At 43.0% G+C, this 27738-nt stretch overlaps 1 protein-coding gene across 1 annotated transcript in view; it reads right to left on the bottom strand.

The window, feature by feature from the left end:
• Nucleotides 1-27180, bottom strand: part of TTN (titin) — a 272606-nt gene extending 245426 nt beyond the window's left edge. Inside the window, exons 1-20 of the mRNA XM_036253264.1 lie at nucleotides 26969-27180; nucleotides 24646-24749; nucleotides 20998-21201; nucleotides 18995-19282; nucleotides 18465-18550; nucleotides 18129-18373; nucleotides 13252-13531; nucleotides 12741-12884; nucleotides 11953-12090; nucleotides 10296-10427; nucleotides 9008-9142; nucleotides 8259-8396; nucleotides 7664-7801; nucleotides 3970-4263; nucleotides 3745-3867; nucleotides 2278-2556; nucleotides 1963-2028; nucleotides 981-1239; nucleotides 693-756; nucleotides 52-264 (exon numbers count right to left, since the gene is read on the bottom strand). Of these exons, the coding sequence (XP_036109157.1) occupies nucleotides 52-264; nucleotides 693-756; nucleotides 981-1239; nucleotides 1963-2028; nucleotides 2278-2556; nucleotides 3745-3867; nucleotides 3970-4263; nucleotides 7664-7801; nucleotides 8259-8396; nucleotides 9008-9142; nucleotides 10296-10427; nucleotides 11953-12090; nucleotides 12741-12884; nucleotides 13252-13531; nucleotides 18129-18373; nucleotides 18465-18550; nucleotides 18995-19282; nucleotides 20998-21201; nucleotides 24646-24736 (3317 nt within the window). The 5' untranslated portion in view covers nucleotides 24737-24749; nucleotides 26969-27180. The remainder of the gene's footprint in view (nucleotides 1-51; nucleotides 265-692; nucleotides 757-980; nucleotides 1240-1962; nucleotides 2029-2277; nucleotides 2557-3744; nucleotides 3868-3969; nucleotides 4264-7663; nucleotides 7802-8258; nucleotides 8397-9007; nucleotides 9143-10295; nucleotides 10428-11952; nucleotides 12091-12740; nucleotides 12885-13251; nucleotides 13532-18128; nucleotides 18374-18464; nucleotides 18551-18994; nucleotides 19283-20997; nucleotides 21202-24645; nucleotides 24750-26968) is intronic.
• Between the last annotated feature and the right edge of the window lie 558 nt (nucleotides 27181-27738).

Raw genomic sequence — 27738 nt, 5'->3', positions numbered from 1 at the left:
GGGAAGTATGTGTATGGAATAAATCACGCTATCATTCAGTTGTCAAAATACCTGTATCCAGTGGTCAGAGGAACCCCGGATTTTTTCCAGTAGACGTGGGGCTTTGGGTTGCCGCCAACCTGGCACTCAAACACAACGCTCCCACCTTCCACCAGTTTCTGGACCGAAGGTTTTGAGATGAAGAACGGAGCAGCGGGTTCTCCGGGCTCTGCTCGCTCCTCCATGACGCTGTCGGTCATGACCACATCTCTTGACTCCACAAAGCTGGGAAGAAAGTTCCTTCACATTATCTTCTGGATCGTGATTGCAATTTGCCAACTAAATCAAAACTGGACAGTTGACTCTTGAACAAAGTGGGGGTTAGGGGCACTGACACCGTGCAGTAAAAAGCCACGTGTATCTTTTGACTCTAATGTCAGCCTTTCCCATACACAGGTTTCAAATTCGCAGATGCGACCAACCACAGATGGAAAACAGTACTTTCAGTTCCCCACTGGGAATCTGTGGCTGGGAATGTGAAAATGCTGTTTTTGATCCCCGGTTAGTTGAATCCGCAGATGCAAAACCTGACGGACACCAGGGCTGACTGTACTTAGTGAAAGAAAAACCATGTATATGTGAACCCACACACTGCAAATCCCTGTTGTTCAAAGGGCAACTGCAGCAAAAGCTCATTAGCAAAAATGTTTTACCGTTTCTCTTCTGCAGTAAATTTCTCAGTCACGGCTGTGGTTTCTTTTTCAAACTCTTCTGACACTGGAAAAAGATAGAAGTTTCTCATTTGAGTCAGACATTTAGTCCATTTTGTTAGTGACCCCTGCTTAGCATGACAATTAAGTTGACTCATAATCCAACCCTCAATTCCAAGAGGGGACCCCGCTGCGAGGTGTGCAGAACCGCACTGCGGAAGGACATGTCGGCTGGGAGGGATGAGTGACAGTGATGGCACGTGCGGAAGGCCCGGGAGGGTGGACACTCACCCTGCACAGCGAGGTAGCAGGACGTGCTGACCGTCCCAGCCTCGTTCACAGCACTGCAAGTAAATCGCCCGCTATCTTCTGCAAAGGCTTCTCGAATCATAAGACGAGCGATTCCACTCTGGAAGGTTATCTGGAAATCAATGGAACTTTCGATTTGGTAGTCTTCCCTGTACCATGTCACTTTTGGGGATGGGTGTCCGGAGATGTGGCACTCCAAGGTGACAGATTCACCTTCTATGACAGTCACATTCTTCAAGCCCTGAGGAGAGAAGAAAAAGGACATAATATTGGTACATGTGCCTTTTCATGAATGATCTCCACATGTTAAGCAAATGTGGGGGTTAAAACATGTACATTCTAATTTCTGTAAAATGGTTTCCTAAGATCAGAACTCTAGAAACATTAGCAAAGAGACTCCTTTAGAAATTGGAATATCCCCAAGTTGAATTAAATGCAAGGAGTTTCCAAATTGGCGAGGTGGAGTGTGCTAACGCCACATGATGGGCAACTCTGTACCCTCTGCAGTTCTCATCTCGTCACATTGTTACAGAGCCCGAAGGCTCGGCAGCAAATGCTGCCTCTTCAACAGAACTCCGCGTGTCGCCCCGATTCTGCCATCTACCCACCCTCTTCAGCCTTCCTCTGTCGAGGTGCTCATCACCCCCTATATTTGATCTTGCTTGTTTATGGACATTTTCTGTGTAGGGCAAAGATTTCTGAAGGCTCCATCTGTCTTTATGTATCTCCATACTTTTCCAATCATGCCTTACACGTTACAGAAACTCACTAAATCTGTTGACTACATTGACTGAGGTTGCCAAACAGAATCTCCTCTTCTCTTGCCAAATAGTGTATGGTCTTAAAATTAGCATTTGTAAACTCACTAATGCCATTTTCCAGCTTGAGAAATGGATCTTTGCACATTTTAAAATTACTTGCCCAGATATGCATACAGTCCAACCCAATCAACTTCTTGACTCACCGAGACCAGAGTTGGTGGAGTAACAGGGATTTCAACAGGTGCAGGTACTCTTGCTGTCTCCGTTACCTACGATTTTGACAAAGGATGTTTACAAAACGCTCATGAAATCAGGGGAAATCTCATAAACGCTTAGCTCATGCAAGAGTATAAAAATAGGTTAAGAAGAAGAGCTCCGACCCACTAAAATTAAGTCTGAGCAGAGTAAAGGAGGAGGGCTAGACGCTTGGCTGACTACTTCCGTAGCACAAACTGCCGCACGTCTGGCCGCGACTCTTGGGGACGGGTCACGAACAAGCATGCAGTCCAGGGACGCACCTTGGCTTCCTGCCCATGAAGGACTTTGAAGCGCTCTTCACGGACTGTGCTACCAGCGAAGCTCACTCCTATTTCCTTCTTCACTTCAATGCCAGCTTGACTCTTGTAAGTCTCCGGTGTGTCAGCGAAGGGGAACTGGGGTGAGGGGGTGGGCTCCGCTCTCACTCTGGTCTCAGCAGGCTTCACGGTGGGTGCCTTCACGGGTTTGGTGATCTTCTGAGTAGACGTGGCTGACAATTCTTTCTGCAACGTGGCGATAGCGCTGCCGGCTATCGATGCCTTAAACGGAAACGGGAGTCAGGAAATCAAGTCACCTCACTGTCACCCAGGCATCAACTAGAAGTGCGTCACCACTAGGATTCCTGTTGTGAGTGGAGTCAACTTTCTGTATGACCCATTTTTCCAGCGTTCTCATGATCACTTTAGAGTTAGTGAAATGTCAGTTAGAGATAGCCCGTTGTAAAGCTCATTGTCATTCCTGCCACTTTGGAAAATATACTGAAAGTATCTTTTCTTGAAGAGTTGTACTAAGAACCCCTTATTTTACACTCTTATCATAAAGGCACTGGGGGCCTTCTGAAGTCCGGTCATGATGTTCACGTAATGATCCCAATGCTGCATTTGAAAACACCACAGTGAGCTATTCAAAATCAAGAAATTAGTAAAATACTCGGTCAAGTCCTCAGAACTACTTTAAAGTAGCACATTCAGGTTTCAGCTACAAATCTGTTTTGAAAGGTGGAAATGGAGACAGTCAGAAAAGTAATTTAAAGGTTCCTTCCTGTTTTTGTTCTGTTGCTTTCTGGGATGATTTGGTTTCAGTGGTAATTTGGGACTCTCCCAAATATGGGTATCTTAGGGCCCTTACAATTCTTTGAAAGCTTGCAAGATTTGGGTGCTATGTCTCGGATGTGTATAATAACAGGAATAATGCATTTTGACGGTTGCTATGTGTTGTCAACTCCAGAAGGCTTTACACGTATTAACTTGCCCCAAGGGCAGAGCTAATAAGGGGCAGAGCCAGGGCACTAATCCAGGCTGTGTCACCCCGCAATCCAACCCGACCACCACACAGTACCACCCCTCCATCTTGCCATACTGAGGATGTGACCCTATGATTTCTCAATATCTGTCTGTAGTACTGATACACGTTCTCAGTGAAGTTCCTCTGCAATGTCTCATAGCATAAGGAAAATTAAATTGTAATTACAAAATATGAAACAGAGAGAAGCCGGCATGAATTTGTGTCTCTTCAGAGCTGTGAGGTAACCACCTGCTACTCCAGACTCACCGGCAGGTCAAGGGCCAGAAACCAAACCCTAGGGGCTCTCAGTCCACATTGAATGCAAATGGACACGACCAGAGAGAGGCCACGAGGGCCTGGGCCACAGATAACTCCGCGTCGCCCTTTAGATACTCAGTTCCCTTGCGCCAAACATTTCTCTGCCATGCTCTTTAACTTCTTACCTCGTATCCATGTTCCGTCTTAGGAACAGAAATCTTTGAAACGGTAAAGTGAGGGCTTGCTGTGCGGGGGCGTTTATCCACATGGACTAATCTTTCTGTGGTTACATCTGTAGTTTTCGTGATCTGCATCGAAAGGGAACTCGGCATTATTAGTGTTCACAGATGACCACAGGTGTTAAGCTTGCTTTCCCATGGTATAAAAAACAGCAGCCAGCACAGACTCACCTGTGATGAGATATGCATTCCCATTTGATCAGTAGTTGTGATATGAGTCTCAGAAGGAGCTTGGATCACTCTAGGCTTGACTGCCTTAGGGACAACGTGGGGCTCCGAGGCCGGACGCTGGGGGTGCTCAGCCACCTTCGTGACGGAAACGTGCTCCTTGTACCCGTAGTCTAACGTGGTCTGCTGAGCGTACGATTCCTCTGGACGCCCGGGCTCCCTGGGCTCTCTGACACGGGCCTGGTCGACCGCAGCAACAACTGTTGCTACAGCTTCTGCCCTTTTCCCAGCATCCACCTGGGAACAAGGTTTCCACAATTAACACGCAGTCACGTCAAAGTCAGGCTGGACTGTCTACCCCTAGGCTCGTCATGAAAAACAGACAAATGCCTAAAGGCATGATAGATGGCACCCGTGTTATATCGCTCCATGGACGTCTCCAGAAATACAACTCACAGATGCATTTAAGAACTTAATATTTCATTGATTATCATGATGTATGGACATCTCGTTAGATACACTCTGTATATACCTGCCTTTTTAGGCTAGACATCAAATCACGTACAACGTAGGACAGCACAATACATATATAAAATAGTAAGATTTGGAGTTTTTCAAGCATATGTCTGAGGCAGTCCATTAACATTTGAGAAAGCAGAACTTTGGGGCTGGTTATCTTCATGGATTCATTTTATTATCTTCTCACTCATTTAGTCTCATGTTGACACAATGACAGCGATGATAAAAATGGACTTGAAGGCCATCTTAGACCCATGCAGAGAAATCAGTTTCTGTGAAGTCGGACAGGTGCATGCAAGTCGGAGATAACGCGAAAGCTCACACACACACACCATGAAGCACATTCACTTACTTATGATTATGCAGCAATAAGAATTTTTAATCTATAAGAATATATCTCTCGTAAAACACACAAATGAAGATATTGTGATAAACATGAAAAAGTACTATCATATTTGTATTCAAGAAAAAAAAACTTTCCCAGAGAAGTTCAATTTACTTTCATTATTACTGGGAAATATTGGGAAGAAGGAAACAGAAATGTTTTCTCATTTCCATTAATTTGATTAACATAAATGGGAACATTGTTTGCAAAGGAGTTTCTCTCTCTCTCTCTCTCTTTTTTAAGGTTTTTAGATTGATGTTTAGAGAGAGAAGAAGGGAGAGGGAGAGAGAGACACATCAATGTGATTGGCTGCCTCTTGCACACCCTCCACCGGGGATCGAGGCTGCAACCTGAGCACGTGCCTTGACTGGGAGTCGAACTGGCAACCTTTCACTGCAGGGGACGACGCCCAACCACCTGACCCGCACCAACCAGGGCAGGAGTTTCTCTTTTACAGGTTGAGTCTATGTAATACTTGGATGGAGAATATTGTAAAAATCACATTGCCGTGTCCATCAGTGCTCTTTCAAAATGATGCTGGGATTTTTTATTCATGTCCAGTTTTCTTTTCTCCTACTGTGAATAGAATCTAAATTGCATGTGAAATGTTTTCCAAGTGTGCTACCTGTATATCTGCTAAATTGTTATCTGAACCACTTAAGATAAAAGTGAGGGGTTTTTTGAGATGGAATTGGGCCTTTCATGATCATGAGCCATTTCTGGTTCTTCCTTCTAGGAAGACACACTCTAATGAACCGACCTTGAAGAATTACAAATACCATCTTCCATTTAGATTGCATTTTAGAAGAAACTGTAAAATATAGGTGAGGCTTAGGTGAATTAAGTTTGTTCATCTGCTTGTTTCTTTTTTTTTAATCATATAGGACATTAGTTGACCTTAATTTTACAGATGCTTTCAATGTTAACATCTTTAATGGATAATATATATTATATAATGTTTATATTATTTTATATATTATATACTATATAATACATTATATAATATATATTACATATGTAACTGCTGGTAGAGTGATTGCACTTACATTGTATCTTATTTGAACCTTTCAATTAATCGACAAGGTAGTCAGTTTAAATTTTAATTTAAACAATGAGAAACTAGGCTCAAAGAAATAATCTTCTGCCAACTGAAATATACAGATCTTATTAAACTCACACACACATAAAAGGAATCTTATTACAGTAGGATACTTAAATTGAGGGAGCATCTATATATTTTTTCATCAAATCCACATGCATCTGTCATTTGGTGGACAACTAAAAATGTGTACTCTATGCTGGTAGCTGCTTTTGTTTCTTAGTGGACTCTAACATCCCTCATTAAACAAGGAGACCCTAAATCATACCAATTAAATGGTGAGACTTAATTTAGGAGACACAAAAAAAAGGTGTTATTTAATCTGGCTTTTCACAAGTAGAAATGCTAACTGTCTGGTTGGAGGAACTGGACTGGATCTAATCATCTCTAATGTTTTGCTGATTGAGTAAGCGATTACATGAAACACCAGGAGCACAATGACTCATGACAGATGAAAGGTTATGAGAGCTGGTGATGAAATGGGATGAAACAATCTTTTCACCTCCACAGCATCGATTTTCATCTCTTCATGAAAAAAGTGTATTTGTTCTTGCTTAGTAGCAAATCCTTCTCTAGTCCTTGGCAATGTGGCTGGTTGAGTAGGTTTTGCAGTGGTAACTATTACTTTGGGTATAGACATTTTCTCAGCTTCCATTCTTAGCTAATTTTTAACACAAAAGTAAGACAGTCAAATTTCTGTGATTCAGAAATAACAAAAATTCAAATATAGTCACTTATAAAGTATGTTACATGTTGGAATTTCTAACATCGATGAGACTTCTGAGATGCTGACATGGCATTCAATATTAGACTTGGGTAAATGTTTAAAAAGTTGATATTAAATTATGTCTAGGAAAAAAACTCAGAGATACAGAGATAGAAAACAACATTATAACACTGAAGGAAATACAGACAGGACTCAACCATGATGCTAAAGAAATTGAAAACTTTAGTTGCTGATTTGCTAATTTCTAAACACTGTATGAGCAATAAAAAATAAAATTAGGCATTTGGGGTAAGTGACAGAATCATGGGAAATAAGTTAATTCTAGAAATTTTATAGATACAAATAATGTTTTCATGGCTTATGTGTATTTATTCTGGTTGAATAATTCCTTCTCTAGATTTCAATATTGTATCTTGTTTGGCTTTCGTGGGAACTACTATAGCAGGCACTATAATTTTCTCAGCTTCTTTTCTCATCTGGTATTTACAGGAGGAAAAAAGATAGCGTTTCACATGAAGAAAATGATGGGTAATTTTCTGAAATAAGTCCATACTCTACAAAGTAATACACTGAATTTATAACCCCTTCAAGACATACATCTTCTTGACAGTAAGATTCATCATTTGCATATATATATATGAATATATATACACATATATATGATATATGTTATATATAATATATATATGTATTCATGGGGTATATTAAAATTAGCCTGCATGCAATTTCAGTCATCAACTTCCAGAGGACTTTTAGATGTTAATAATAAAAAATGGAAAATAATAGTAAAGAGGTCCATGGGGAAAGGATTATGTAGTAATATTAACAATAATGAATAATTTGGCTTTTTAGTTTCCAATAATTTAATCGTCTAAAATAAATTAGGTTAACAGTGTTGCATACATAAGAACTCTGTGACCTGGTATTAATGTATTAAAAGAGGGGCTGTCACACTCGGAATAGTCACCTTTCCATGAGTAACTTGGATTTGTTCTTGTCTAGCAGCCATTCCTTCTCTAGTTCTCAGTATTGTTTCTTGTTCTTTGGCTTTAGCAGTAGCAACTGCTATTGTAGACAAGGCAGTTTTCTCAGCTTCCTTTCTCATCTGATTATTACAGTAAAATCAAGGTTTAAATTGTAGAGCACTTCAGACACACATGGTAGGACCCGTCCACCCCTCCTGCTTATTCAGAGTTTAGAGAAGTTAACTTCTACTCGGCAATGTTTGCACACACTGAGTGGGAAGAACAAAACTTAGAAATGTTAACTATTTAAAAAAACCATCCAGATGATTCCATACATTACTTCTTAAAAATTAGGCTAAAAGTGCTCATCTTCATGCGAAGAATAATGGTGAAGAAATGAATTACAAGTGTTACAGATGGGTGAAAATCATGTGCACATAAAATTAACGGTAAGCTGTCACACATTCACCATTTTGTTTTTAGGTTGGGATTCAAAAAGGAAAATAAAAATTAATAACTCATACCACATCACAGTTAATGATTTACTAGAAATCAATTTAAAGATAAACCTTTCCCATTTCAAATATCTGTATTCACCTTTTCCTGAGTTATTTGAACTTGCTCTCTTTTGGTAGTGATGCCTTCTCTACTTCGTGATACTAAATCTTGTTCTTTGACTTTGGGTGTGGCAACTATAACTTTGGGTACCACTGTTTTTCTAGTTTCTTTCATTATCTGGTCATATGATAAAAAAAAAAAAAAATGAGAAAACGGTCATTAAAGTGCATACATCCTCTGATAAAAGAAACTGAAGTCAAAACTCAGGAAGCAAAATTTCTTCCTAGTCAAGGACGTTTTAATCACACTTAAATACATCATTTGAGTTGCGTTGATCATCCATACTGTGTCATTGGTAAATATATATATATATTTCAGTCTAAAAGTAAAAAATGTGATTAGCAACAAAAGAATAAAGGATGCACTTCTTTTTTTCACACTATTCATATTATAATCTATGGAAAATTACAGTAGAGCTATAAATAACACATACTTTTGCATATTATCAACAAGCGTGTGTACTGTAGTAGACTTCAATAGCAAGATATTAAAGTGAATTATAATATCTTGTTAGTTACAATCCAAAGAAAGTGTGAAGGTTAGGAATGAAAAGTGGCAGTGAATGCTAGATCAATGGAAAAAGCTTAGAAGAGATTTTGAATTTTTCCTACTGAGTTATAAGACAGGAAGTGAAAAAGTGATGATTAAGACCCAGGATGAAAATGTAGGTGGCTTGCAAAAGAAATGATACAAAGTGAATTTCACACCACCAGGAAGCGATCGATCACCTGTTCGTGAGTTATGTGCACTTGCTCTTGTGTGGCGATTTCTTCTTGAGCTCCCAGAATTGTGTCTAGTGTTGTGGGCTTTGCAGTGGCAACTACCACCATGGATGCGGCGGTTGTCTCAGCTGTCTGTCTTATCTGATTTTCAGAGTAAAATAAAGATTTGAGTTTCCAGAGGCACTGAAGAAATGGCAAGATATCTTGCAACATTCAGGAGAGAAAACATCCCATTTCCCTGTCAAGGGTCTTCACTTGTATTTAAAACACAGACTTCTGTTTTTCCGAGGAAGGGGCTTCTTTCTTTCCGACCTGCCCCCTAGCAAACTGTCCCATCATTGAAAAGTCTCCCCTTTGAAACACGTTGACAAGTTACGGAGCCCAGTGAGCGGTCCGTGGAGGTGGCTGGAAAACTACAGGCTGAACCTGCCGTCCCAGCCCCACAATGACAGGGATTTCTGTGCCCTTGATAATGTGTTCAATGTCTCTCACTCACTCTAAGCCTGAGGAGAGGGAGATAAATCCAACAGCCCCTGGCCAGCCTTTTAAGTGTTAAGACACATTAAAAAGCTTCTCAGCTGGACCTGTTTTAAAAAGTATTTCTGGGATCAGCAAAGAGCTTGGGATCAAGAGAGGTGAGCACGAACTACCCTCGGAACATGAAAGAATTCAAAACAGATGCCTCTTTTCTGGCGCTTTAGGGTTTGATTTCACACAAGGGAGAGAAGTGCATTTTGGTGACACTGAGGTTGTCGCCCCATGGCCGTACGGCACAAAAGCTGAAAGCACTTCTAGGGCACTGGCAATCGGCCCATAATTAGGGCACTCTCTTGAAGAAGTGCTGGTCGTGATGTCCAGCATGTCCTCACTTTCTTTTGGTGTTTGGTTGGAGTGTTCACGACTGGTGTGTGTGTGCACGTGTGTCTGTGTGGTCTGTGTGTTACAATCGAAGTGACTGAGTGCTCAGGCTATGCATGAAAAAAAACTGAGTGTACCACGGGGTAACTGGTCTGGGGTGAAAGCTATCTTCTACATGCTCCAGAAATGCCTTAGATGTGCCCCAAACTGTTTTAATAAGTAGACAATCTTCCACAACATGATCAATTGAGTGGAAAATTGTGCAGTGAGAACACAATTTCCATTGTGGAAGAGTTTCAATACGAGACAGAGAGAAATAACCAAACAAAAACACACACAGAAGACTCCTTCATTTCGAGGCTTGGGTTACAGAGTGCAGGCAGCTGAGAAATGTATTTGTCAATGAACAACAAGGTATTTACAACATTATACTTACTGTTTCTCGAGTTATTTGTTTTTGTTCTTGTTTTGTAGTAATTTCTCCAGAAATTCTAGTTTCTCGTTCTTTGGCTTTAGTTGTAGAAATTACTACTTTTGGTACAAAAGCTTTTTCAGTTTCTTTTCTTATCTGAAATCAATGATAAAAACAAAACTTTATTGTCTCCTGATCGCTAATGGAAATGACATAATGTTTATTAGATATAACAAAATAGAAATTTGAAAAAAATAAAATAAAATCCTTTTTCTGGAGCTGTCACTAAATGAAATATATAATCTTATTTTCATTACTATGACCATACTCTTTTTCTGTCTAAACCATAGTTAGACTGCTTAGAGGGAGAAAAAAAGTTGCATTCAACACTGTTCGCTTTCTTTGGAAAAGACTTCTAATTTTATATGGCAATATTACTCCATGCTACTTCTATTAGCTAAAGGTGATCTTAGAGCATAGGATAGTGGAGTGGAAGGCCTTAGAAGTAATTTTGTCTGACCTTTTTACTTTACATGTGAGACATCAAGTATGGATAATTTATAATCTGCACTTGTACAGTTTTTGTTGTTTTTTTTTTTTTTTTGCTTTGAAATTTTTCCTAAATATTATGATGGTTTTAAATATCAAGACTTATTTTTCTAACATTGAGACATTATGGGGAGACATCTTTTGTCCATATCCCAGGCAAAATGTTTTCCAAACTCTTAACCCCTGAAGGATGCTGTGTTGGATCTGGATGCCAAAGGTGTGTGTGTTGAGTGGGGGTAGGCATTTCAGACATCATCACTGAAATTCGGGACCTCAGGGGTGAAAGCAACTTAAAAATTCATCTTCTCAAACCACCCGACAATGGGCTCCATGGGCCAAGAGCCCTACCAGTTGGCATTATCTAATCTGTCCCTGAATGCCTCCAACCATGGGGCTGTCCTTTTCCCTCTTCCTGGCCATTTGACCTACCAAGGCCATGCTGTTCATCTCACTTCAAACCCACATTCAAACGTGCTCCTACAAAGTAAGGCAGCAGATAATAAGCTATTTTCAAAGCAATGTGTGTTCAGTGTTTTCTCCCACTCTTCCCTGTTCCTACCTATTTCTTCTTCCTGCTTCACCTCCTCACAGTCACATACTTAGTGCATCCCCAAATCATTATGGATGAGACCTGTTTCTACTGCCTGTACGTGTTCACAGAGCTTCTTTTGTCTACACAAGGGAAGCATTCGGTGACACAGTACCCAGGAATACACAGACACAAGGGGTTTTTATTAGTGTGATAACAACCAGGTTGCCCAAGAAATAATAGCCTTCACCGTGAACATTATTATATGTGTTGCCACATATAACAACAGTAACTTTACATCAAAAACGATTCTCAGCCCTGGCCAGTTTGGCTCAGCGGTTAGAGCGTCGGCCTGCGGTCCGGAGAGACCCGGGTTCGGTTCCCGCTAAGGGCGCGTACCTCGGTTGCAGTTTGTCCCCGGCCCTGGTCGGTCGTGCGGGTGGCAGCCACTCGATGTGTTCCTTTCACATCGATGTTTCTCTCTCTCTCTCTCTGTTCCTCTCTCTCCCTCCCACTCTACCTGAACAAAAAATAGAAAAATGTCCTCAGGTGAGGATTAAAAAAAATAAAAATAATAATAATAAAAAAAAAAACGATTCTCACCTGTTCATGAGTTACGTGCACATGCTCTTGTTTTGCGGTGATTACTTCTCTGGTTCTTGATTTCAATTCTTGTTCCTTGGCTTTGTCGGCAGCCAGTACTGCCTTAGTTACAGCAGTCTTCTCTGCTTCTTTTCTCATCTGATTTCATAGGGGAGAGAGGGAGAAAATCTTTTCACACACCTTGTATAAAAAGTTACGATAATAAATCAGGATGAAGACGTAAACATCACACAAGAAAGGACAAGGAGGAAAGCTAGAGCAATTTTGAACTGTCGCAGAAAATCTATTCAAATATAAGGTGGGAAACGATCCCGGATTGATAGCACTTTCAGCCGTGAATCAAGTGTCACGTTTACTTTGAGGAAAGTAAAAGCAAAGGTCCTTTGGGAAAGCTTAGAGAAAAATAATGTCTGCCCTGAAATAAGGTTTTCCGTACCTGGCTCTTGGAGCCCGGAAGGCCCGATGGGCTGGTCTGGAGCCACAGCGTTGAATGCACACACCTGCCTGCCTCGTTTAGCTGACTTCCCAGCTCGCCCTGTGCCTGTCTTGACCCAGGAGAACTCTGATATTTAGGACACCGTGCCTGACCTCCTGGATCAACTTTCCAATGATTAACTCTTGCCTGCCGACCTGCCTGACACAAACCAGGCACTTTTGGTATTTGTATCTTGCACACCGCTGATATCTGTGACTGCCTTTTGCTAAGAAAGTCCTGAAAGTCAGGGCCGCGTTGGGCTCCGTGCTCTGCTCAGAACGATTTGAGCCCAGCTGGCCGGCCGCACGCGTACCTGTTCTGGAGCAGGGGGCATGTGCTTGGCTGTCCTCTGAGCAGTCTGCTCTCCAGCGCTGATGACTGGTTCTCTCACTCTGGCCAAGTCGACCGCAGCGACGACAGTCGCAACAGCTGCACTTTTGTCAGTTTCTTGTTTCACCTGGATTGAAAATGACCAAGTAGGTTACTTTTGAAAATGACATGTCCTGTGCAAAATGCAAAACAAAAAAAAACCCCAAGCACCGTGAAAACCGAGCCACCTAGAGTAAACTATACATGCACATAAGCACTCATCATTGCCCAGAGGATAAAGGTTGTTAAACCTACATTTTATGTAAGCCTCACAGCGTAGAGCCTTGGTCTCAACGTAAAATGCTTTTACAAAGTAAGAACCACATTTGATCATCAGCTTCTGTATATTCTTATGGTCGTATGCACAACCTACAGAAGCTGAGTTTCCGGACAGGACTCCAGTTGGAGAAAGGAGAGTGAGAAAGAGAAAGGAGACGAGACAGCTCTGACCGTACCTCTTTAGCACCAGCTGCACCCGCAGCTCTGCTGATGGCCATTTGCTCCTGGACCCCATATCTCCCTTCCCATCTCTCTTCTGTCCTGATCTGAGTAGCGCTGGTCACCATAGATTCTCTCATCTCAGACTCAGAGGAGAGCACGTAGCACTCTGGCTTCCAAGGGGGAGGCACCTCGGGGCCTTGGGCCATGGTGGGTGTCTGAATCTTTCGCGTGAGTGATGGCGACTTCACAGATCTGATGGGGGACGTGGAGATCCTCCCAGCCGGAGACACAGACCTTCAAACCAAAGGGCAGACGTCAGACACCCGAGACAAGGACTCCTCTCTGGGTCATTATAGGTGAATCATGGAAGGAAAATCTGGAAGTGTTTAATTTAATGCCGAGTTTCAAAATGTGTGCCTCAATAACCTATTCAGAGGCAAATAATGTACTTGAACGTAATCTGGTTTAAGGCTCTGTAAGCCTTGCTCTTATTGGCTGCGACGTGAGATTCAGACTTAATGCTAAGCTAAAGAACTTCGTGCCCTGCTTCACTGTCTCGCATTTTAAAAAGTGAAAACAGCAGAAGGTGCTCCCTTGAACTGCAGCCAAAGCAAAGCCACGGAGAACGCGGCAATCCTAACTCTTGGTTTCTCAGTTCTCCCAGCTCTGGGGGTATGGGGACAGCAAGTACATGTTGAACGAAGAAGGATTTCTGCAATCAAAAGGCACTGATACACCTTATATTAAAAGTTACAGTAATAAATCAAGATAAAAATGTTAACATCCCACAAGAGAGAATAAGGAGGAAATCTAGAGCGATTTTGAACTATAACAGAAAATCTATTTAAATATGAGGTGGGGAATTATCCTGGATTTACATCCCTTCTTGGCTATGAATCACGTGTCTTGTTCATTTTGAGGAAAGGAAAAGCCAAGGTCTTTGAGGAAGCTAGGCTAAACACGTGGACCCTTTCAGTCTTCCCGTGGGGCCTCCCCCGCCTGCGCCGTGCCCCTCTGCCTTGCGAACCTTCAGGCTAGAAGGCGCTTTCTCAGAGCTTTTGGGATGCAGGGTGTGCGATGCTCTCAGGAAACTGCCTTTCTAGTCAACGTGGTGAGGTTTGCTCTTTTACATCGTCTCTGTATGTGTTTACCCTCAGCCTCATTGTTCTGTACTCCAGACTTCTTTTAATTATCCTTGTAGTTACTGTGGAAATGGGTTAATTTGAAACCTAAGGAGTCTGATTTTTTAATTAAATTGATAAAGTGGCTTCTTCCAACATCATTTTTATTGCTTTTTATGTGGGTCCAAAGTGCAATAGCATCAGTTGAAGAATCTGACTGCTACATGGAGGGACCTAGAAAGTATTATCCTAAGGGAAACAAGCCAAACAGAGAAAGACAAGTATCATATGATCTCACTTATTTGTGGAATATAATGAACATAACAGTCTGAGGAATGGGGTAGTCCCAGAGATGGGGAAGTGGGGTACAGACTGACAATCCCCAGAAGGGGGGGAGATAAACTACAGAACTTATATGCATGTATGCATGAACATTGGACATGGACAACAAAGCTGGGGACCGGGCGGGGAGGGAGGGGAAGGGAGGGAATCGGTGGGGGGAAAAGGAGAAACATCTGTAACAAAAATAAATTAATTAATTTTAAAAAATAATCTGGCTGCTAAACTCTTGCAATTTTAGACAAAAAGACAGTTCCTGTTCTATAGCAACAATTCTAGGGGTTGGTTGGTCAACTATTTTAAGATCAAGTTTTTCACAATTTCTTCATCAGTAAGGTATATTACAGTTTCCCCTGTAGGTGGCAGTGTTGCCTTATCATTGCATTTAACTACTTCATACAGGAAAATGTATATAAAAGTATTAAGGCACTACATAGGGTATTTAACTTATACCGATAAGTGAAACAATTATTCTTATTAAGGCTTAAGGTACAGTTGACACCTGCTCTAAATTACAGACTAACTGAACAGAATAGTACAATATCAACTAGTTTAAGGAAGAAGCATTTAATCATTTTCTTGAAGAAGGGATTTTGATGAAAATCAATTTACATTTTATAAACAACGTTGTAATCCACTAGAGGGAGATATAGGGGAACATGTCTCTATTTTGAAAGTGACTGCCTTGGAAATATAACAAAGATCAGTTTAGGATAATTTGGGCCTACACTAATTGAAGAAAAGCAAAGTGACAGGTACTTCCCAGTTTCAACCTGTGCTTTGTTCTTTCTGTGCCTAGTAAAGTGGGTTTAATTCAAAAAGAATTAAAGACATGATTAGCATGATGTGAGTGATTAGCAGCAGGTTGCAGATAAGCCCATGACTGTGAAAATCAATGCAATTGGAATTATAGGAAAGTGCTATTTCTGCTCTTACAATAAAAAACAATCACCTGGTCACAGCTAGATGCAATGCACCTTATTCAATGAAACATGTTTGCCTTACTCGACAACAAAAATCAAGATTAAACCATGAGACATTTTAGGAAGTAGTCTATCTTGGATAATCATTATGTTCTATACAAAGTGATATTTTTATTTCTTACTTGTTTTAAGCAAATCATGGGGGCTAAGTAATTGGGATTGTTATTTGTGAACTTTCAGAACTGCTGAGACACTCAAAATGATCCATAGAATCAGGGAAGCTCTGTGATTCTAAATGACCCTTAGGCTTAGATTTAAAATATGGTGAGGTTGTTATATGTCCCCTAAATCACATTTGGCCTTTCTTGTGATTTCATGTTGTGCAGACTCAGAGTGAGCCTGAGACAGAACACTTTTTATATTTGTTAGCAGGGTATGTTTTTTAAAGTGAGCTTTTTGTTCAAGGCTTCAAATTAGTGTGTGCAGATACCTTTATAATAAAGATTGGAAAATATCTAGAATTTTTTTCATATATTTATTAGACATTTAAATTGTTTCTTGTGTGCAATGCTTGTCTTCTGTCATTCCTTTTTCATTTGTGTTGTTTTTTCTTTTAAAATTAATTTGTACAAGTGTTTTTAATACATTTGGTACATTAGTTCTTTGTCTGTCGTAAGTGCAGCCAATGTTTCCCCCAGATCTACTCTCTGCATTTCGCTCCTCTATGGGGCCTCGCCCAGAATCAGCAGGCACCGTGGTGCAGATCCTGCGCTGTTCCCAGGCTGTGTGTTCACATCGCAGCCACTGCATGTTTGCTTGGACCCTTAGGGCGGAGGCAACGAAATGCCGCGAGGAAGAGGCACCTCTAAACTGTCTTCACAAATGTCTGTTTGGTTTAGCCAGGACCTGACTTCTGCCATACATACATTTTTATTTTTCTGTAGTTGAATCTGTAGATCTATTTTTAAAGGCTCTCCTCCACAAACGTTTTCCCAACTTTGTTCTCATTGTTTTGGTTTCTATTTTTTATATTTAGCTCTTCGGTCGAGCTGAGATTTATTTTGTAAATGGTGTGAGGTAGAGGTTAACATTTGTTTTCTTTTAAGTGGATAGCTAATCGGGCCAGCATTCTTTGTTGAGTAAAATATACTTTCCCCACCAAACTGAAAGGTCACTTTGATTACAAAGTGAATTTCCTGAGTATTTGAATCTATTTCTGGGCTCTGTTCTGCTCCCCTGGTGTATTTTCTATTCACTCACCAGTAGCATACTGTTTTGATTACAGTACCTGCTCGGTAAGTTTGAATATTTTTTAGGTCAGCTATCTGCTTAATATTCTTTTACAATTTTTCTTGGCACGGGAACTTTCTTTACATTAAAAACATTCATTCAAATTGATCAAGAAACACTTTTTTGTTTCCTCCAAACTTTGCACGTTTTGTTGTTGTTGTTTTAGTTCTTCATATTAAAAACCTCAGCAGGCTAAGCCAAATTCCAAAGTTTTGAATCTTCTATGATTTACACTTGATTGTATAACTCTGAGCCCTGATGATACATGCTCACTTTCTAAAATATCTTCATATTAACTAAACATAGAAACCATTTTATTTTTTTTGGTAAAATAACTTAAACATATGCAAAAATCTTTAGAAGTTCTTAGTTATACTCAAAGCATAAGGACATTTGTATAATTATTTTCTATTTACAAACCCCCTTCACCTAATTATCTCGAATCCTCACAACATAATTGAGATCATCCTCACTGTGTTTCCCTTTAATTTACAAAGGACACAACTAAAACCTTAAACCCATTATTTAAGTTCTTTAGCTTCAGTCACCTATCTATAGAATTAGGGGTGAAAATTCTTAAACGTTGCTTCACGTATTTAATGAGATAATGATCGCAGAGTGCCAAACAAATGTCTAACATAGGGCTCAATATATAGTAGTGACTATTTCATTATTACAGTTATTTTCCTAAATCAAGTGGTCAGGTAGCAAGTGGTCAGGCTGATTTGAGCATAGAGTATCCAACCAATTCTGTGCTGTTCTCATTTCAATGTGCTTTTTCTTTTTGGCTCCACAAAGCAGATGTTTATTAAATGATATACAAATAAGAATTTAGAATTACAGCTTATAAAGTTCTCCAATTTACCTGTGGACAGTGAGGATTTGTAAAAATCATATTTAGCACTCTTTTTTGTTTACTTCCTTTATCACATGCTTATTTTTTTAAAAAATATGTTTTTAGTGATTTGAGAGAGAGAGAGAAACATCAATGTGAGAGAGAAACATCAATAGAGGATCAAGCCCCAACTGGGGCATGTGCACGGACCAGGAATCAAACCGAGAACCTTCTGGTACACAGGGCAATGCTCAACCAACTGAGCCACAGCAGCCAGGGCGACACATGCTATATTTTTTTATGGCTTCCTTCTATTTCCCTTCTTATTGGATGAAACCTAATTTAAAAATACACAATGACCTGATCTCTTTTAATGGCTTTACCTGACGGGAGATGGGGTCGGTGCTCGCACAGGTCTGACCGGGGAAGGGGAGTGTCTTATCGGCGACGGGGACTGCTGTCGAGCCAGCTGCGCTTTGGCAGTAATGGATGGTGGGGTGGGAGACCTCGACTTCGGCTTAGGAGGTATTCGGGGAGGTGTTTTATGTGGCAGCTGTTGCCCGGTGGCACCGTCTATGACCATCTCAACTGTTGCAATCGATCTGGCGTCAAAGTGGGCTTCAATCTTCTGTGAAAGACAAAAGCCAAGCCCGTGAGAAGGAGGAAGTTGTTGAAATGACAGCCTGAAAGGCCTGAACCCCAACAGTAGAGAAAAATACCTTTTCAATTCGAGTTTGTCTCGTTTCTGAAATCTGAGCAGTCGAAATAATTGTCTTTGTCTTTTTAGCGGGTACCGCTTCTTCACCTGAAGGAAGGCAGACATAAATGTTTAAGAGGGGGCAGCATGTCTTATTTTGTTCATTCTGACTACAAAGTCTGGGTGAGTCAACAGAGGAAAATGCAGAAGGTTGCAGATTTTGTATGAACATCAATTAGGATTAAAAATAGAAAATGTTCATTATTAGATAAGGATTTACTTACAATCATTTTTTAAAAATTTATTATTTGCCAATAACTTAAATCATAGATGTCAACTGAAATACTTTCCAGCTTTAATGGGGCTAATAACCACAGATTGCTTCAATCATTCTGAGCTCCTGCTGAGTTCAGACTTCTCAAGGGTATTGAAAAGCTGGCTTTGATTTTAGCGCACACCAGGCCTCCCAGGGGGGGCAGGTGGACCTCAGCCCTACTTTGTCCTGAATCAGCCCTCTCCCCTTCTCCCTGTTCCTCAGCCTCCAGGAGGTACCTTGAACCAGCAATTCAGCAGTTGAAGTAGCTCTTCCAACGCTATTGGTAGCGTTTACTGAATAGGTCCCAGAGTCTTCAGGGTACGCTTCTGCAATCAGTAAACTGTAGAGGTCGCCTTCTTGAGAAATTTGAAAATCAAGGGAGCTCTGGATTTCGGCTCCATCCCGATAGAACTTCACCACAGGTGTAGGGATTCCAGTCACTTTCACTTGGAGTCGCACTTGGCTTCCTTGTCTCACGGTCATGCTCTGCAGTCGTTGAACAAAGTTGGGTGGTGCTGTCTCTGCTGTGGGGGGGCGGGGGAGAAGAAAATCAGGACTGCAACCAGGGTGCTCCCAGAAGGCTATTTTTAAACAATCACAGCTCTGATTCCAAAATCAGGTGATGAGTCACTGAACCAAATGTCCTTGACTGTCCTTGAGCCCAGCACATCCGCAGATGACAGCAAGAATGGAGGCAGCACATGACAGAAGGCAACCCTGCCACCATATTTTATTTTATTTGCTTTGTTTTGTCTAGCAGGTCCAAGCCATCACATTAAAACACACACACACACACGCACACACACGCGCACACACACACACACGCACACACACACACGCGCAAAACAAAACACTTTTTTTTTTTTTTAAAGAAAAAGTGTAGATCTTATCATAACATTTCTAGAGAATGTTTCTGGCACTTCCTCCTGCGCTCACCTCTAGCACCATGTAACATGTTAAGGTAACTTCATATTTTAGTGAGTTGCAGTCCAATGAATCCCAATAGTTGGTTTGAAGGGTGCACCTGTGACTTACAGGATCATTCCATTTTAATTTAATTTAAAAAACCCTAAATCATCTTCAACTTGATCACTATTCAAATAACCAAAATATTTACTTGCATTTAAAATGTTAGTTCAAATAATGACATGATTTAATGTTACTTATACTACAGACAAGATTTTCTTTGTTAATGATGGTGAAAGAAATGTTTCATGAGCAACATTAAATCATGTCATTATTTGGACTAACATTTTAAATGACATAATTTAATGTTACTTATGCTACAGAAAGGGGATTTTCTTTGTTAATGATGGCGAAAGAAATGTTTCATGAAATAAATGTGAAGACCTAACGGGATTCATTTTGATGTTTTTGAGTAGTAAACAACAGCAGATGCCGTCAACCCTATGCTCTTTCATTTCCGAATTTTCTGGATATATGTTCAAGTTCAGGCCTGATGTTACCTGGTGTGCCTTCTGTTTAGGGCAACGATAGCACTACACCTGCACAGCGCTACAGGCATAGTTTACTGGATAAACAAAGACAACATTATGCAGTTGAGGACAGATATGGTTGTATAATGTGTAAAGTAATGCAACGTTCCATGCACTGATGCCTTATCAGGAAGTAAAGGATAGAGACAATGTCAGTGGCCATGAAGATTGGTTACACGTTTTCTGAGGAATGGGGAGAAAGGGAGAGGGCTGATTTAGGCATGAAGATTGCTATATGTGTCATGCATCTGAATAATAAACAGGCACTTGCCTTTTTCTGTGATGGTTACTGTGTAATATTTTTAGAAATTGAAAATAAATGAAGATTATTAAACTTTATAGCCCAGAGCAGAGTTCTTACATGGGTGGTTTTGCACTATTTGCATCGGAATCACCTAGGTGCTTGTTAACAGTGTGCATTCCTAGAGGTATGCATATTTCTTTAGCAGACTTCTAAACAGGGCTCTAAGCCTTTCTACTTGCTCGGAAACATAAGTTTTAGTATTTCCTTAATATACTTTTGAGTGTTTCATACAGTATGTGTACGAGGAACTGATTCTCAGCCATGTCTGTGCTGTATTCTGAGAGGAAAATTAAGATGCCACAATGCAAACAACTTGGCTCTCAGGTCAGCCTCCAGGGGGCCCTTCTCTGAACTCGAGCTGCGCATGCTTGTGCCCAGTTGCTCCTGAGGCCCTCCGGGGTGGAGGGGTCAGAGGACAGGCAGGACCCCTCCAGCCTACCTGTCACGAGAAGCTCAGCAGTACTAGTCGCTTGTCCAGATCCATTGGTGGCTCTCAGGGAGTATCGTCCACTGTTGGCTTTAGTCACGGCGGGGATCGTCAGTCTAGCGCGGCCATCGCTAAAGGAGATCTGCACGCCGGGCAGGGTGGACGTGGAAATTGCCTGGCCATCCCGAAACCAGCTCACCTCAGGAACTGGGAAACCTGGAGCACCAAGAGAATTCGCCTGCATGTTGGAAGGGGCACCGCCTTGTCCCACCTGGGCAAGCTCCCTGAGCGCACAGCCGCGGCGGAAGGCGCCCGAGCCGAGCGTGAGCCTGCAGACCCGTGGGGCAGCCTGCAGACCCGTGGGGGAGCCTGCGGACCCGTGGGGCAGCCTGCAGACCCGTGGGGGAGCCTGCGGGCCCGTGGGGGAGCCTGCAGACCCGTGGGGGAGCGTGCAGGCCCGTAGGGGAGCCTGCAGACCCGTGGGGAAGCCTGCGGGCCCGTGGGGGAGCCTGCGGGCCCGTGGGGGAGCCTGCAGACCCGTGGGGAAGCCTGCGGCCCCGTGGGGAAGCCTGAGGCCCCGTGGGGAAGCCTGCAGACCCGTGGGGGAGCCTGCGGCCCCGTGGGGGAGCCTGAGGCCCCGTGGGGGAGCCTGAGGCCCCGTGGGGAAGCCTGCAGACCCGTGGGGGAGCCTGCGGCCCCGTGGGGGAGCCTGCGGGCCCGTGGGGGAGCCTGCGGGCCCCGGGGAAGCCTGTGGCCCCGTGGGGAAGCCTGAGGCCCCGTGGGGAAGCCTGCAGACCCGTGGGGGAGCCTGCAGACCCGTGGGGGAGCCTGCGGGCCCCGGGGAAGCCTGCAGACCCCGGGGAAGCCTGCGGCCCCGTGGGGAAGCCTGCAGGCCCGTGGGGAAGCCTGCAGGCCCGTGGGGAAGCCTGCGGACCCGTGGGGAAGCCTGCAGACCCTTGGGGGAGCCTGCGGCCCGTGGGGAAGCCTGCGGCCCGTGGGGAAACCTGCAGGCCCGTGGGGAAGCCTGCGGCCCGTGGGGAAGCCTGCGGGCCCCGGGGAAGCCTGAGGCCCCGTGGGGAAGCCTGCAGACCCTTGGGGGAGCCTGCGGCCCGTGGGGAAGCCTGCGGCCCGTGGGGAAGCCTGCAGGCCCGTGGGGAAGCCTGCGGGCCCCGGGGAAGCCTGCGGGCCCCGGGGAAGCCTGAGGCCCCGTGGGGAAGCCTGCAGACCCGTGGGGGAGCCTGCAGCCCGTGGGGAAGCCTGCGACCCGTGGGGGAGCCTGCAGACCCGTGGGGGAGCCTGCGGCCCCATGGGGGAGCCTGCGGCCCCGTGGGGAAGCCTGCGGCCCCGTGGGGGAGCCTGCAGACCCGTGGGGGAGCCTGCGGCCCGTGGGGAAGCCTGCAGACCCGTGGGGGAGCCTGCAGACCCGTGGGGGAGCCTGCGGCCCCGTGGGGAAGCCTGCAGACCCGTGGGGGAGCCTGCGGCCCCGTGGGGAAGCCTGCGGGCCCCGGGGAAGCCTGCAGACCCGTGGGGAAGCCTGCGGACCCGTGGGGGAGCCTGCGGGCCCGTGGGGGAGCCTGCAGACCCGTGGGGGAGCCTGCAGACCCGTGGGGGAGCCTGCAGACCCGTGGGGGAGCCTGCGGCCCCGTGGGGGAGCGTGCAGGCCCGTGGGGAGGCCTGCGGGCCCGGCAGGCCAGCGCCCGTCTCTGGGGGAGGAAACAGGCCGCGGGGCTCAAGGACTTCCCCAAGGCTCCCAGGCTCTCCGTGCCACACGGAGGACGAGAATCTCCTTCGCCCTACCGCCAGGGCAATTTAATAGACATCACTGAAATCATGAAAGGGATTCATAGGAGAGAACAGCTAAGGAAACTGAAATAAAAACTGACTGTTGTCCTTTCGGAAAATCAGGGAAGAGCCAGAGCAGCGAAGGGATCTGACAGTTCCGCCTACCAAGCAGGAGAGGCCCGCGCCCCGCGGCTGGGGGGCACCGCCGACCTCTCCCGCCTTCCACGCGTGCAGTCCGTGGGCCTGCCGCACCGTGGAGGGCCTCTTCTCCACAGTAAGGGACGAGCCCGACCTGGTCTCGGGCCGTGGGCAGCTGGCGCGCAGGGAGAAGGGCGGGATTCTCCCCCACCAGCCCTGGGCTGCGGCGCTCAGAGCCACGTGTGCTGGTTGAGGGTTTGTCTGCTACACCGGTGCCGTCAGCAGGCGGGAGGTCAGTCCGAGCACAGGTTATCTTGTGCTGGCATGAAGGCTGGCGATCCATCCTCCGCTCAGGAGACGAGGGCGGCCAAGAGAAAGTTCGTTTTGTTGTCCTTGCAGCAGCCCGTCTCCCGCAGTGGACGAGGGAATCTCTATTTGACTAATTCGTGGGTATTAAGTATTTTCAGTGGCACTTTTCTAAGGCTTTATTAGCACACCATGTGAAGGAACAGGAAGCGATGAAGAAGCCAGATCCCACTACTTCACAATCAGGCAAAATTCCCACTGAAGCCATCTGCTCTGCTCAGTCAGAAGTTACTGAGCCTTACAAGATAAATAAGTGAGTTGTTTGGAAGTCTGTCGGGTTTTTCATGCATGGGAATTGAACTGGTGTCTATATACATATACAATAGAAAATGAGGAATGATTATATATTTGTGCAACGTACAACTAAGTGTTATTCAATTATGAATAAGACTGGTTCATAAAATATAAAACAAGAATGAAAAGGAAGGAAAAGGAAATTTTATTTTATATCTGTATTATAAGTCATAAAATAAAATAAAAAGAGGGACGATGTACTTATGGAGGTACATAAAGCATAATTTTCAATTAATTCATATAATTTTATATGATTGGTTACAATACTGCAGTAGAAAATGCTGATTAAATAATTTTGAGATAATTTATAATGTTGTTTTTAGATTATCCTCATTATTTCACAGATGCTATCATAAGTCATATTTCATGGAATTATTCCTACACTGAACTATGAAGAAAAAGAAGAAGAAGAAAAAAAAAAAAAAAAGAACTTTCTTTTAAATAAAATTCCAGGGTCACTGTTTGTTTCTCTTTAATATAGACACCAGAATGGCATCTATTATTTTCTGTTGTCATTTCAAACTGATTGGAAAATCTTTTAAATCACTGTATTCACTTAATAAAGATCAAAAATTCAAAATAAAATAATTAGGTGTTGTCTCATCACTGAAAGTTCTGTTTCTGAGAAAAGTCAGCTGTATTGTAATTTTCCACATAAAGCAACCAGGGCGCAGGCACACAGGCTGGTCAGCCAGGTGGCCCGCCCAGCAGCTCTGCCGCCAGCCCCTTTCGGCTTGAGTTCTTGGCTTCTAGTCTGGCTCTGCAGCTGAACCCAAAAATAGAATGACCAAATCTGGACCTACTTAACAGCTGGATTCTGACAGCAATTTTAATCCAATGCTAATTATTTTGCTTTGTAGAATTATAAATATGAATAAAACATTTTCAAGCCATTATATTGTAAGATTTTGTCAGTACTCTGTGAAAGGTGTATGCTTCCCTATAATGATCCTTCCTTAGAGTGGCACCAGTTTTGCAGAGTGACAGCAGGCCTCGACTTGACGTCAAGTCCTACAGCAAAGTGAACTTCCTGGGGAGGAGGCGAAGCAAAGAAAGGAAAGCAGGCACGTGTGAGCTTACCACTAATGTGAGCCTCAAAGGTTGCGGTACTACCCTCCAGTACCACAACACTTTGTAACGGCTGCTTAAACGTCGGTGCTTGAGTAGTCATCTTCTTAGGCACTCTGAAAATGAAGAGAAAATAAGTTAGAATGTCACAACTAAGGGTCGCTCTGGAGCTACTCTGTAGATAATGACAGCGACACACATTTTCTAAACAGATTGCTCCTTAGATCATCTGTGGGCCTAGCGGGATGGGCAGGCCTACTCCTTTGTGGCTTGAATTTGAACAGGCAGCCTCTGCGTTTACTTGGAGCCTGACATACTAGCCAGTGTAAGGGGAGATGGAAAAAAAATTAGGTGAGCAGAGCAAGGAATGTACCCTAGTGGTCAAAGAGGGAAATTCAAGTTTCTCAAAGGTGGGAAATTTGGGTTCAGAGTCAGATAAAAGGAAAGCTGGTGCAAGAGGGGAGGGGGGTGGGTGGATTGGAGGTAGGGAACAATAATAAAAGGGATGTGTAAAAGTGTGAAACAAATCTTTGCTTTAAAAAAAAGACAATTGTTTAAAAAATTTCTTTTCTCCCACTATATTTCACTCACTGTATCTATATTTATAAAGCCTACATAGATTCAGGCATTTTTACTTTAAGTAATTTAAGTGGTTACTTAATAATCAACAAAACAATTATTTTCAACCTTGAAATGTCTTTTCCTATTTGAAAAATTTTGGCAAACCTTAACAAAATGGCAAACCCTGTGTAGAAAGCATACAGTGTTTTCTATTTCTTAGTATTTCTTCATATTGTCACTGCTCAATAAATGTTGGTACTGCTGAAGTAAATATTCAGGAAAATTTAAATTTAAGTGAAAAGGCCACATTTTACTACAGATCTGAAAGCAAACTACTGACTTGAGCTGTGAATAAGGAACAGGGAAAATGCTAAACAATGGAAGGCCGGTGGGAAATGTACATGGAGCAAAAAGACCTGTGTTTTTACAACATAGATATTAAAATTCAAATCAATAAATGCAGAATTTGCAGTCAGTCCATTTGTTAAGTGGAAGAAAGTACTTTGTCTATCAGTTTCAGAAAGATTGTGTGAAGACTTTTCTAATGCATAAATACCTTATTATCTCTTGTGACTGCTCCACTATTCAGGTGCAAAAGCAGACTGTCACCTGCTTCATTACTGTTTCTAATAACGTTCTTGATCACATTGGGTTATGGAGCAATAATCTTTCCAGTAATGATTCTGTACCTTATTGTAACTTTTTACTTGGTTAAAAAAAACAAAACCAGAGTTCTCTGAGACAGTAACGTTTATATCTGAAAAATTCAGATACTATCCAAAAGTTTTTTGTAAAACGTTTGTCAATAGCTCCTTACTATAGCACATTATCTTTAGGACAAGTAACTTTGTGTTTAACTTTTCCTGTTTACAAGCTAGTGCATCTTCTGGAAAGAGCTGTATTAGTTTACACCACGTATGCATTTATAGGCATTGGAAATTACTAATTTAATTCCAGGAAGGTGGGAAATCAAAGTGTACTTAGAAATAAAAAGTCTCTAAAACATTATCTCTTACCCTTCTTAGCATCAACATTCATCTGCCAGCCTATAATTTGGTTGTGAGTTGGATTAAAATACATACTGAAATTCTGAGAAGTTCAGAAAACAATTACATAGCTTTCCCCCCAAAATTTCTAAATATATTGCCATCAACTGGCTTACGTGGACTTTTATTCCTATCGTCTAGGTAAAGTTGGTCGCCTGAGCACCTGCTCTTCAGAGGCCTTTGTCTAATTAGGGCAGAAGGTATGCGTCTAAAATGTCAGGCTCCCAAAATAAACTCTCTGCCTTGACTGACAGCAGGCAAGTGTTCTGTCACTGTCCTGGGATCCACAGCTCAGCAGTTGATTCCCTTAAAAAGCCATCAGGGTGTAGCTGATACCACACGCATTTTATCAGAGCTATTCTTGGGTGTCTCACTTTATCACTGAGTAATATAACCTTGAACATTTTCAACAGGCAAAGAGAGTCTGTAAAAGAAGCAAACCTTTCTAGCACCATTTCGACTCCAACTTGAATAGTTTTAGAACATTAGGGGCATTTAAGCCATCTGAATCGTCGACTGCCGCTATGCTAAAGTATTCAACGTCGTAAAGAAAAATGTTCACGTATTTTAAAACAGAGTTTAACAAAGAGATTCAAATAATGGATCGGCACCAGCAAGGAGTAATCAGACGGGCATCCCTACCTAGGCGTTAACATCCAAAGATAAGCAGGAACTAGAAAGTAGTTGGAAAGGGGCTCTACCGTTAACAAAGAAAAGATGCTGCTCACCTGATTCCTCAGGAGTGCCCCAGAAGAGTGGGACTAAGCCCAAAGTTGCTTCTGAAACGACGTCCTATCTAGAGTTGGTTTGTTAGACCATCTCTGACATGAATCGGTGAGCCTCTAAACTTAAAAACAAAACTACACAGTTGTGACTGTGTAGTTTTGCTTTTCTATGCAATCCCTACACCCGAGGCGAGGCTGGGAATGCACGACTGCTCAAGAGCCAGGGTCTGGCCCTGCCCTTATATTTGCCAGGTCTGCTGACAGCCCCACAGGCTGAGGGCAGGGCCCTGGGTGATTGGCTGTCCTGGGGAAGCATGACGGGAGAGGGGCCTATTTGGTTGTGTCACATACCACCTGTTCTTCTGATTGGCAGTGCTAAATTTAGCTTCTCAGAAGAGGCTTTACCAGGGAAATGGAACCGTATTTAAAGAATAACTGTGTTGGGGCTTAGAGAAGCATTTGCTGCCCATGTTAAAATCTGAAAACACTAGTCTGAGGAGAATTTGTGACAATAGGAGACTTGTAGGCAGTCATAAAATAGCCCAAACCTGAGGGCTCCTCCCTGTGAGTCAGGCTCCATTTCTATTCCCTACCCCCACAGAACCAACCAAATGGACCTGTCAATCACGACAACAGATGAGAGAATGCATCTCATGCAGAAGACTTCACCTTCTTTGAAGAATCAGTGGCTGTAAACCTTAGTATTGGAGAGAGCTCGTTTGTACTATCTGCATTCTCCAGAATCCACTTGTACTCTGGGGAGAGTTGTGCTA

This window comes from Molossus molossus, unplaced genomic scaffold (genome assembly GCF_014108415.1).
Source record: "Molossus molossus isolate mMolMol1 unplaced genomic scaffold, mMolMol1.p scaffold_m16_p_11, whole genome shotgun sequence".
Taxonomy (NCBI): domain Eukaryota; kingdom Metazoa; phylum Chordata; class Mammalia; order Chiroptera; family Molossidae; genus Molossus; species Molossus molossus.
The sequence above is the reverse complement of the archived record's forward strand: the minus strand, read 5'-3'. Positions and strand labels throughout refer to the sequence as shown.